This window comes from Zalophus californianus, chromosome 6 (genome assembly GCF_009762305.2).
Source record: "Zalophus californianus isolate mZalCal1 chromosome 6, mZalCal1.pri.v2, whole genome shotgun sequence".
NCBI classification, from domain to species: domain Eukaryota; kingdom Metazoa; phylum Chordata; class Mammalia; order Carnivora; family Otariidae; genus Zalophus; species Zalophus californianus.
In genome coordinates this window covers 52560367-52573141 of record NC_045600.1, presented here as the reverse complement: position 1 = coordinate 52573141, position 12775 = coordinate 52560367, and the positions used below count along the sequence as shown (strand labels likewise).

The following is a 12775-nucleotide window of genomic DNA, read 5'->3' as shown; positions in this document are numbered from 1 at the left end:
TGATAAAGGCAGTATTTCAAAATCAGTGAGGAAAACAGGGCTTTTAAATAAATATGTTAGAATAACTAAATAGCCTTATAAAGATAGATAAAATTACATCCCTTTCACAAATCTATACCAGGATAAATTCTTAATGCATCAGAGGTATAAATCTAAAAAAATGAAATCATACAACATATGTTATTAAAATAACAGGATAAATTCCTCTGTAACCAAGATTAGAAATAATTTCTTAACTATGATACAAAACCCAGAAGCATAAGTGAAAAGACAGATCAAGTTGATTACCTTACAAAGCTTTGACTAGCTACGATAATTTGACTAAAGAAATCATAAGCAAAGGAGAAATATGAGATTGAGAAAAATATCTGCAACATATGTAAAATACATATTAGAGTATGTATAACATTTCTAAAATACTCTAGCCCTATGGGAAATATAGGCTAAAAAAATGAACAGCTAGTTAAAAAATGCAAATGGTTCTTAACTATATGAAAAATCACTCAACTTCACTTATGATCAAATAGATTAAAATGAGTTAATAGTTATTTCTTGGCAATACACTCTGTTGGTACTACTGTGAGAAACAGGCACTCTCACACACTGCTGTGCAAATATTGAATGATATAAGACCTCTGGAGGTAAATCTGGAAAGTCTAGCAAAATAACATCTGCATTTACCCTTCGACCCAACAATCCAACTTCTAAGAATATACTCAAGATACGCAATGGCAAAAAATATATAATGACAACTGCAAAAAGCTAATAATTGCAAGTCTATTTGTAAAAGCAAAATAATAACTCATTATGCTTATTTTCATGCTTGAGAGACTAAGATGTAACTGACCAAGAATTTTAAAACAACTCTAATGTCCAGCAACAAAAGAAAGGAAAAAACTATGAAAAAAACTATGACATATCCATAAAATGGAGTAGTATGCAGCTGTGGGAAAAGAATGAGTAATCTCTGTACATACAGCTCTAGAGGGATCTCCCTGATCCAAGCAAGGAAGAGAAATATGTGTACAGTATGTCACCATGTATCCAAGGGGAAGTTACAAGTATACGGGTTCACTTATATTAAAAAACAAAGGAAATATTAAATATTTTTTAAAAGGGTATCTACAGAAGGAAGGAGGGCACAGAGTGGAGGGGACAGATAGAAGCGAGATATCACAAATATATCCCATTTTATAGATTTGCCTGAGGAATCAGGAAAGTATTTTACATAATTATAAAACAAAATTAAATCTTAAAAACAGAATCCACAAGAAACTTGGAAATAAAAGCAAAGGAATCCAATGTTTATCTAATTAGTGGCCTAACCATACCATTCCAAGTAACTTTAAAACAGTAATTTGATAGTCTGTTACTAGTGGGATATGCCCTAAAACAAAACAAAAAAACCCTTATGCTATTTTCAGTAATCACATCATTGGTAAAAGTGTTATTTGTATTCTGAAACTGTTATGTGTGCATTGCATAATTACTTGGCATTTCTAATATCATCATCCCTAGGGTCACTGTGATCTGTAATTCTCAGTAGGAGAGAAAAGAGATAAAGATGTAAGACTAAGATATTAAATATAAACCTTGTACCCTGATTTTGAATAAAAAGTATAAGAGGGAATAAATCTATATACAGAAACATTAATTATATGTACTAGTATATACTTTATGTATATAACATAGAAAATACATATGAGATATACAAATGTATAAAAATATATACATTATTTTAAGGAAAAAGTTAATTACATTTCCTAGCTCTGTTTACTGAAAAGGGCTAGGAACTACGACCAACCCAGTAGCAAGGAGAACTTCTACCATCCAGATGTGGTCCCTAAATATCATTCCCCCTCAAGGGACCAGAACTCCTTGTACAAATGGCTGATTCAAGGCTTGGGCACAAAATATCAAGATAAATTTGGAATTTTTACATACTAGATAGTAAGAAAGCTATGAGTGACAACTAAGATCATAAAAAACAGGAGCCAAGCTGAATAGGCTATCACTAGTTAAAGATGGGACAAAGTGAGTATCAGTAACTCCAACTGATTAAGACATATCAGACATGCTTAAATCCATGAGTCCAGGGACACCTGGGTGGCTCAGCTAAGTGTCTGCCTTTGGCTCAGGGCATGATCCCAGGGTCCTAGGATGGAGTCCTGCATCAGGCTCCTTGCAAAGCAGGGAGCCTGCTTTTCCCTCTGCCTGCCTGCTGCTCCCCCTGCTTGTGCTTGTGCTCTCTTTCTCCAACAAATAAATAAAGAAACTCTTAAAAACAAATAAATAAATAAATCCATGAGTCCATAATGATAATACAATTATGGCAATTTAAAGAAAGTTCTAATTCATCACAACTGGAGGATGCTAATAAACCAATTTATTATTTGAAACTAGTAAATAAAGGGAAAGAATCGATCTTTTATCCCGTCCTTCTGATACTAACTGTACCCCTGGGGTACCAAATACATAAGGAGAAGTTTCTTTTCATAAAAGTACTCCAGTTAATAAAGAAGGGATGATAAAGTGTCACCATTTCACAAACTTAATGAATAAACGTAGGTATCGATCAAAAGTATTGATTATGAAGGGCTACTAATATCACAAAAAAAGAGACAACTAGACATCAGGACCTTTTGATAGAAGACCATAACATCAACTATGGATATTCTTGAACTCCCCAGCCCCTCCAAACACCAAAATCAAACATGCAATCAACAATCTAGATCCAACTATTAATTTACAAAAATACAGAGAACAGAAGAAGCATGTTAAACTGTAACAGAAGGATGCAATCAGCAAAAATATCCTGACTGTGAGAAACATTATGGAATAACCTAGATGCTTCCACAAATAAACCGAAAGAAATTAAAAGAAAGAGAATGAACATACAGATCAAAACAAACTTGAAAGACATATCAAACAAATATAACTTGTGACTGTGTGTGTGTGTGCCTGTGTGCAGACATATGCACACACACCCAGACACATACATTTAGGAGACAACTGGAAATTTGTAAACTAACTAGATTATTCATTATATTAACTAATCACCATTGCTGAAAAAATGATCCTGTAGTTATGTTTTTAGGAGTTTTTATCTTTTATATACTAAAATATTTGTAGGTAAAATAATATGATATCAGGGGTTTGCTTATAATAATATGGGATGAGGGGCACTTGGGTGGCTTAGTCAGTTAAGTGTCCGACTCTTGATTTCGGCTCAGGACATGATCTCAGGGTTGTGAGATTAAGCCCCGCATTGGGCTCCACTCTCAGTGAGGAGTCTACTTGAGATCCTCTCTCTCTCCCTTTCCCTGTACCCCTCCAACATGCATGAGCACGTTTTCTCTCTCTCTCTCTCTCTAAATAAATAAATAAAATATTTTAAAAAATAATATGAGATGAGTAAGTGGAGATGTAGATGATGTCATGAGTTGCTAACTGTTGAAGCTGGGTGACAGGTATATGAGGGTTTATGATATTGTTTTTGCATGTTTTTGAAATTTTGCACAGAAAAAAAAAGAATGTATATATAGGGCACTAAACTTGGCATAAGAATTAGAGATGAAGAATCTTAAGTTCAGAGAGTTTAAATGAATTAACAAAGATCATACAAGTAGTAAGAGATGTTACTGGGAATATAATGTTTTCTTAATCTTAGAACAATGTTCTCTATACATTAATTAAAAAAATTTCAAACAGTGCAGACCTGTAAAAAATATTTACTGAACCAATTTATAATTGTTGCCACTCCTGAGAAAATTATTCTATAAAGAGTTACTTGGAAGACCTGTGAATGACAAAATAGGCCAGTTACTGTTCTAGGCTTTGTACACGTATTAACTCTTTTCATCTTCAGAATAACACCATGAGATAGGTACCGTTGTTGTTATTATTATTATTTTATAAAGTAATCTGAGGCACAGAGAAATTAGGCCCAGGCAAGATTTAAACCTCGGAATGCTGTCTCCAGAGTTCTTTATGTTATAAAGCCTCACTTATAAATTCATAATTTCTTAACCTTATTAAGGTTTTAACTCTAACAAGAATCTAAAAAATTGCAGGACAGAAACTTAAAAATAGGTCACATACAAGTACACACACATATATAAAATATATACACATATTATGTAGATCAGATACAAAAGTATGTCAGGGCTTTAAAATGAAATACAGAGGGATCTATGGAACAACATTCCCTTCTGTTACTTATATAATGGCAGCATTCTTGTTACATAAATATGCACAGTATAAAGACAATATTAGATAAAATCAAACTTTCCATAGTCTACAGCAGCTTCATAATTTTAGGTGCTGAAACAAAGCTAATAAAGGTCAGGCTCTAAGTTTAGTAACTACTTAATTGACACCAAAGCTACAAAACAGTGGTGCTGAAATCAGTTGGGAGGCAATTATCTGCTACAATGAGAGCAAATAAATGGTGATGAGAAATAAGAATTGTTAAAAAAAAATCCAAACACACTTATACTTTGTTGTAAAAACTGTGATTTATAAAACTTAAGAGTATTTTATCAGATCAGTTCTTTTCTTAAATTTCTTTCCCACAGTTCAACTCTCCTCACAGAAGAATTCAATTAACGATGGCATACTATTTTATCAGTGGGCCTAAGAACAAGTTGGCATATTTTCCTGTTTTCTGAGATTGACTTTCCTTATATCTGGAGAAACAAAAGTAAAATTAGAAGCCCGCTATAATATGATTCATTATATCATGTAGTCAGAAATAATACAAAAGAAAAGTTCTCAAAGCCTTTTTTACATCCAGCAAAAGCTCTAAGTTACATAATTAATCCGTCCACTGAAAAACTGGTTGCAGTGAAAGTGAAATCCTGTTAACTTACACAGATTAGTACCAGAAATGCAACAAAAATTGGATCTTTGTTTAAAATTATAGTTTTGACTCAGAAATGCACAGTGGCTTTGAAACATAAACCTAAATAAATGAAAATGTATCTCTGATATACATCAAGAAAACCTGTTTAATTTCACATATATAAAAACAGACTCACAATTTCTTAACCTTATTGATATTTTGGCTCAAGTAAGAGACTAAAAAATTTCAGAACAGAAACCCAAAAAGGAAGATTAAAATATAAATAATTAAATAATATATAATAATTAAATATATAATAAAATAGATGAATGATTAATAGTGGAAAAATCAAATTTTATCCTATAGTTTCAAAGCTCTTCCTCACCAAAACTGTTCCAAAGCTCCAACCAAGTAGCTACAGTGACTAATTTGTTTTACTTTCTCTGTCCAATTACTTTCCATGGAAACATCCATAACATGTGCCACAGCACAAACATAGATGTAACTTCAAAAAATTGTTGTGAAAATTCAATAAGTCAATATTCATTAAGTATTTACCACCCTGTATGACACATGGGTGTCATATGGCAAATAATCAATAAATGGTAGTCTTATCAAGAACTGTTAATAGCACCTTTCCTTTGCACAGCATTTCTTCATAGTAACTTCTTAAACTATACAAAAGTCTTAATAGTTTACAGAATTCACACTGATTTCCAATATTCCTGGATGTCTGTAAAATTTGACTTAAAACACGGAAAAGGGCGCCTGGGTGTCTCAGTTGGTTAAGCGACTGCCTTCGGCTCAGGTCATGATCCTGGAATCCCTGGATAGAGTCCCACATCGGGCTCCCTGCTCAGCAGGGAGTCTGCTTCTCCCTCTGACCCTCCCCCCTCTCATGAGCTCTCTCTCTCTCTCAAATAAATAAAATCTTAAACACACACACACACACACACACACACACACACACACACAGAAAAAACTATGGTGGTTCATCCAGCCAATTAATATCTTACCTCTGACTGTGGAAATAAACGATGTTGTCAGGGCAATTGTGTTTATAAGTCCAGCTCAAACAATTAATGTATCACAAATATTCTTATAATCAATTAATTTAACTAAACTTTTTAAAAAGTATTGGTATTTTAATTTGTTTTACCTGAATCTGGTATTTTCAATGTATTCTTAATCACAGCTTTTCAACTTTCAAAGGTGTACTATTTTTTTTTTTAAGATTTTATTTATTTATTTAATTGACAGAGAGAGAGGCACAGCAAGAGAGGAAACACAGGCAAGGGGAGTGGGAGAGGGAGAAGCAGGCTTCCCGCCAAGCAGGGAGCCTGATGCAGGGCTTGATCTCAGGACCCTGGGATCATGACCCAAGCGGAAGGCAGTCGCTTAACCAACTGAGCCATCCAGGCACTCCTCAAAGGTGTACTATTAAACACATAGTGTATTCCACTATTCTGGAATTTGATTTAAAAATTTTTATCCTATCTCTACTTAAGGCTAAATATAAAAGGGTTTTCTAGTCAATACACAATTCCTATAATTTCCTGGATTACTGGAATTCAAGAATAAGTTTTTTTAAATTTGCTTTGTAAAAGAAATAAATAGAATATACATTAAACGAATGAGATATGTCTGCCACAAAATAACCTTAAAAGATAATTAGTAGGATACATGATGTCGATGAGGTCCCATTTCCTAAATAACCACCATGGGGGATAATGCATCTAACAAGTCTTTATCAAAGAAATTAAATGTAACAGATACAAAATAAATTGCAATCTTTATTAACATAGTGATCTACGGAGCCCTGAGAAAAGGGGTCAAAATGAAGACTCATTTTGCTTTGTTCTAAGAGAAAGGTTGGCTTAAGTATCCACAACCCTTGAAAAGTATTCTCTATGGAGAAAAGGAGTAATTCTTAAGCTTCTACCATAACTTTGATGATGATATATCATTCAAGACTTTCCAAGTTCCTTTTCTTTGATTTCATGATTACCACACAACCTCCACTTCCCAAGTTCTTCAATACAGCAAAGAGTGCACTGGATTTTTCAACCTGAAAATTCTAATCACTGGAAAGGGTTATCTTCTATTCCAACATAAACTGGCATTCTAAATATGTACATTCTAATGCATACTTCATTCTCTTAATTTTGTTTAGTTTGAGTTGGGTTCCTGAAGCCTGAGTATATATGAGTAAAAATATAAATATGAGTTTCTTACACTGGAAATATGAGAACCAGACAGACATTCCTTTTTACTAATGACTGCTACAATAACCTCTTGGTTTTCACCCCCCGCCCTTAACACTATCCCTACATTTTTTTTAAATGAAAAAAAAAGGGGGGAGTGGTCTACTGAAATAAAGTTAAACCAAATTAGGCAGATTCATTTAAACACCAAAATGACTAGTTAAAATCAAAAGAACCTAGAACTGAAACCAAAACATAAGGATGTTTACATAAGCCTCATTTACATTTACTCTACTTCCGAAAGACAAAAAAGAAACCTATGATACTCAAATTGTGCTTTAAGACAACGAACAGAAATTATGTTTGAACTTGCATTATCCAGCACCGTTATTTATAAAGTGGTTTGGTATATGTAACTCAATTATCCTTAGACTTCACTTGCATTTAAACTGCATGAATTGGAGACTTTAAATAATAACTCTGCCTTTTCTCAGTGGGTCATTTTAAAGTAGTTGTGTTATTCCTTCAAAAAATACCTCTTCTACACTTCAAAGAATTCAGCCTCCCACCAGGCACTCCAGCTCTTCAATTGTGTCCGCTTAAGTTTCATTTACAAAAAGGAGAGGACGCTCACCAATTCACACTTCGCCTAAAACAAAGAGACGTCCATTATTAGCCCTAAATATACAGGGCAGAATTCTCTTAGGTCCATGATGCCAAGAACTTCAACCGCGAGTGAAACTGTCTTTGCAATCTCGGTTTCCAGGAGACTGAAAGGCTGCAGAGACGCGCAAGGATCCTGTAGGGAGGTTGGGGAGGCAAAGGGTGAGGGAGGAGGGAAGGAGTAAGTCTCAGAGAGGAACTGCATTAGGAGACTTTGAGAACGTATAAGGGAGAGGTGGTGAGATACAGGGAAAAATAGATTAAGTACGTTTTCAAAGAGAATTTAAAGTGATGAAAGTAAGGAAAGATGCAAGAAAATGATTAACCTTCCACGACCGGAGGGTAAGCGAAGTAGGAAAAGGGAAGGGGGGGGGGAGGCGGAGAATGTAAGGGCCCCAAAGACCAGAATTTGAAAAAAAGTACGCGAGCTATGAGCTTGGCCTTGGTCCGAATCTCCAGTCAGGGTACGCGGACCGCAGGAGGAAAGGATCGCACTTACTCAGGGCTGTAGAAAGCAACGCATTTACAACGGTAACAAACCCTGCACAAGAAGATGTCGCCTCTCTCCCTGCTAGCTCCCGTTCATTTCTTTACCTCTTACTGCAGCACCAGCGTCACTCCGGCAAAACTCTGCCAAAGCCTGCGCCGCAGGAGAACAGCAAAAGGAAAATACCTGAGTCCCAGGAATCACGCCGGCAACAACAGGAGGAGGAGTCGTGGACCACTGGAGTCGGGGCAGGATACTCACTCGTCTCCAGTCAAACCCCAATCCTTTCGGGTGGGGCGGAGATCTTCCGCTCGGAGTGGAAACGTCATTTCCGCCTAGTGCCTTCACCCTTCTTTGCCTTCTCTGCTCTAGATACGTTCTCTACTTTCGTAATGTTCTCACTTCCTTTTCAAGGAGCCTGCAGCCTATTCGTAACTTGACGTGGACTACATGACCCAGCATTCATCACGACAGGTTGATTTCCGGGTCAAGAGGTCCGCTCTGGGTAGATCACCATGGAAGCCATCGGTTTGGTCACGTGGTGCCCTGGTTACGCCCGGTGGCTGCTGTGGGGTCTGGGGCTCTGGCAGGGGCCATTTTGCCGAAGGCAGCCTGCCGGGGGCGACTTGGCAGCTAACTGAAGCTGTTCCTTTTCTTCCTCTGCAGCTTGGGGCTTGGAGAGGAACTGGAAGGCTGGGCTCCATCGAGCCCTTCAGAGACGATGGTTTCCTTCAGCCTCTGCCACCTGACGACCCTCCATGGCGGCTGTGCCCTCTGCGCTGCGCCTGCTGCCGCAACTTCCAGCCCTCTGTGCCTATCGGCTCCAGAGCTGCAATCGTCCTTCCGCCCCAGAGACTGATGATAATCGAGGTGGGGGCACCATGAGAGGCGAGAAAAACTATTGCCGTGGAGCTGCCGGAGACCACAGTACCTGCCCGCCGACACCTTCGCCTCTGGCCTCGACCCTCATGATGCCCGCGGAGGCAATCACAAGTAGTTGGTCTGGGTCTGGAGGTGGTTTGTCAGGAGGAGATGAAGAGGAGACTCGGCTTCTTCAGCTCCTCCGGACCGCGCCAGATCCTTCCGAGGCCTTCCAGGCTTTGCAGGCTGCTTTGCCGCGGCGGGGCGGTCGACTCGGCTTCCCCCGACGGAAGGAAGCCTTGTATCGGGCCCTGGGCCGAGTGCTTGTGGAAGGAGGTAGTGATGAGAAGCGACTCTGCTTGCATCTCCTCTCGGACGTTCTCCGGGGTCAGGGGGAGGCAGGCCAGCTGGAAGAGGCCTTTAGCTTAGCACTTCTGCCTCAACTAGTTGTCTCCTTACGAGAAGAGAATCCAGCCCTACGGAAAGATGCACTACAGATCCTACATATATGTCTGAAACGTAGTTCTGGACAGGTGCTGAGAACACTTATACAACAAGGGCTGGAAAGTACAGATGCCCGGCTTCGAGCTGCCACAGCACTGCTGTTCCCTATCTTGCTTACTCCTGAGGATTTGTTGTTCAGCCTAGATCTCACCGAGGTAATAATATCCCTAGCCAGAAAGCTTGGCGATCAGGAGGTAGAAGAAGAATCTGAGACTGCTTTCTCTGCACTTCAGCAAATTGGAGAACGACTTGGCCAAGAGAGATTTCAGTCCTATATCTCTCGCTTGCCATCTGCCCTGAGGAGACACTACAATCGCCGCCTGGAGTCCCAATTTGGAAGTCCGGTTCCTTATTATTTGGAACTGGAAGCCTCTGGATTTCCTGAAGATCCCCTCCCCTGTGCAGTGACTCTTTCTAACAGCAATCTTAAATTTGGGATTATTCCTCAAGAGCTGCATTCAAGATTGTTAGATCAGGAAGACTATAAGAACCGGACTCAGGCCGTTGAGGAATTAAAACAGGTGATGGGAGGATTTAATCCTAGTTCTACCCCTCATTCCAGTCTTGTCGGTTTCATTAGCTTGCTCTATAATCTGTTAGATGATTCTAACTTCAGAGTGGTTCATGGCACACTTCAGGTCCTGCATTTACTGGTTATTCGCCTTGGAGAGCAGGTACAACAGTTCTTGGGACCAGTTATAGCATCTTCTGTCAAAGTGCTGGCAGACAACAAATTGGTAATCAAACAAGAATACATGAAAATTTTCCTCAAGCTAATGAAGGAAGTAGGTCCTCAACGGGTGCTTTGTTTACTTCTGGAACATCTCAAACATAAGCATTCCAGAGTGAGAGAGGAGGTAGTGAACATTTGCATCTGCTCCCTCCTGACCTATCCCAGCGAGGATTTTGACTTACCCAAACTGTCTTTTAATCTTGCCCCAGCTCTTGTAGATAGCAAACGCAGGGTACGCCAAGCAGCTCTTGAAGCCTTTGCTGTGTTGGCATCGTCCATGGGCTCAGGTAAAACCAGCATCCTTTTCAAAGCTGTGGATACTGTTGAACTGCAAGATAATGGAGATGGAGTGATGAGTGCTGTGCAGGCCAGATTGGCTAGAAAAACCCTCCCAAGGTTAACAGAACAGGGATTTGTGGAATATGCAATACTTATGCCATCATCTGCCCAGGGCAGGTCAAGCCATCTGGCACATGGAGCAGATACAGACTGGCTCTTGGCTGGTAACAGAACTCAGAGTGCACACTGTCACTGTGGAGACCACACAAGGGACAGCATGCAAATTTATGGATCTTACAGTCCAACTATCTGTACCCGAAGGGTATTAAGTGCAGGAAAAGGAAAAAATAAATTACCATGGGAAAATGAGCAGCCTGGAGAAAACCAGACCTCCAATTCCAAGGACATAGAACAGGTATGCATCTTTTCTAATTGCCTTGAATTGAAACTAGAAAGAATTTAAAATGAAAATGGCCTGTAATGACTTAAGGGTGAGGCTGCTTTAGGATTGTTATGCTTTGTTTTTAATTTGATTTGAATGGTGATGTGGATATCTATTATAATGGTACAGATCATGTAGGAACATTTAATAGGCTTACTGCTTGATGGATTTCATTGAATTTGAGGTACAATATGATAGTAACAATAACTGGATTTCAGTTTTGGCCTGTCAATTTGGCATATCAGTTATCTCATCCATACAACAAACTCTGAATATTTAGTACATGTCAGATAAAGAGCTAAGTTCTAGTAAGGAAGATGAGGCTGGTTCTATGTTTAGGGAGAAGGTCAGACCTGTAAATGGACATTATCAAATTTGTTAAGGGTTGAATTAGAAATATAGTCTGTGGGAATATGAAAAAAGAAAAAATAATTTCACTAGATAAGTTTAAAAAGCCTTCTAAGAAGTGTGACATCTGAACTGATTTCCCCCCAAAGTTTTTATTTTGAAAATTGCAAATCTATAGATGACTGAAAAGAATTAGACAATGAATATCCATCTACTACTACTATATTTACCAGATGTCAGATGTCATCTTGCCATATATGCTTCATATTTACTGAACCATTTGAAGGCAAGTGCAGATATCTTGATATTTCCTTCCTAAATATTTCCACATTTATCTTCTAAGAATTGCTTTTCCTTTATCACATTATTAACACATCTCAGAAAATCAGTAATTATTCAGTAATATCTAATATATAGTCTGTATTTAAATTTCTCCAATTGCCCCTTAAAAAATGTTTTATAGAATTTGTTTTACTTTCATCATCCAGGTTCCAATCAAGGTTCATGTAGTTAATATGTCTCTTATCTAGAACAATATGTCTCCTTGTTTGTTTCTTTGTTTTTTCTTCATGATTTTGACTTATTTGAAGAGTTTGGGGTAGTTTTGTAGAATTTTCTACATTTCTTAATTTATCTGATTGTTTCTTTTTGATTACATTCAAGATAAACAGTTTTAGGAAAAATCTTACATAGGACATGTTGTGAACTTCATATGACGTCACATTAGGAGACGTAATATCAGGTTGTCCCGCTACTGGTGAGCTAAATTTTACCACTTGGTTAAGGTAGCGATAACCAGATCACTCTACTGTAAGGTTTATCTTCCTCTTTATAATTAGCACATGATCTGCAGGCTGATACTTTGAGACCCTATGAATAATCCAACAACCTTTCAACCACTGTCGTTAGCACCCAATAATGATCCTTACCTATTCCATTTATTACATCAAGGGCTGCAAAGAAAGGGTATCTATTATTTTTATTCTTACATTCTATATTTGTTATGGCATTCTTTTTTGTTCTGTATTAAATACATCAATATTCCTTTTGATGCTAAAATTGGCTCAAAGTTGACCAGTGGCCGATTCTTAATGTCCTTTGAGGTGATTCTTTAGTCTTTGAACACTTCCTTACATACAGGATCCCAGGCTTTCCTTGTAACTTTTTTGTGCCAGATCTGAAATCAGCCGTTTTTTCAAGAGCACTAAAACTGCTTTTTTAGTTAAGAGTAGAATTTAAAAACCAAAGTCTAGGTATAAATGTACTCATTGCTATTGTTTACCATTGTGGATTGGTCCTTTCAGTGGATGGAACCAGGGGGTACCTTTTTTTTTTTAATCATATTGATACTTCCAATTCAAATCCAGCACTACATATATCTCCCTTCTCCCACAGTAAAACCCTGGTTCCC

The 12775-nt window shown here is 37.9% G+C and overlaps 2 protein-coding genes across 8 annotated transcripts in view; one reads left to right on the top strand and one right to left on the bottom strand.

Moving 5' to 3' along the window:
* The window catches only part of KLHL28 (kelch like family member 28), a 42113-nt gene extending 33569 nt beyond the window's left edge, over positions 1-8544 (bottom strand). Inside the window, exon 1 of one of the 4 annotated variants that reach the window (XM_027571222.2) lies at positions 8459-8544. Coding sequence is in view for 1 of the 4 variants with exons in the window: in XM_027571219.2 (XP_027427020.1) it covers positions 6786-6788 (3 nt within the window). In the remaining 3 variants the exon portion in view is untranslated. The other 3 variants (XM_027571220.2, XM_027571221.2, XM_027571219.2) reach the window with 3 other exon arrangements.
* Positions 8545-8748: 204 nt separating this feature from the next.
* Positions 8749-12775, top strand: part of TOGARAM1 (TOG array regulator of axonemal microtubules 1) — a 77980-nt gene continuing 73953 nt past the window's right edge. For all 4 annotated transcript variants that reach the window (XM_027571322.2, XM_027571324.2, XM_027571325.2 and 1 more), the window contains exon 1: positions 8749-10989. In XM_027571322.2, the coding sequence (XP_027427123.1) occupies positions 8956-10989 (2034 nt within the window). In that variant the 5' untranslated portion in view covers positions 8749-8955. The remainder of the gene's footprint in view (positions 10990-12775) is intronic.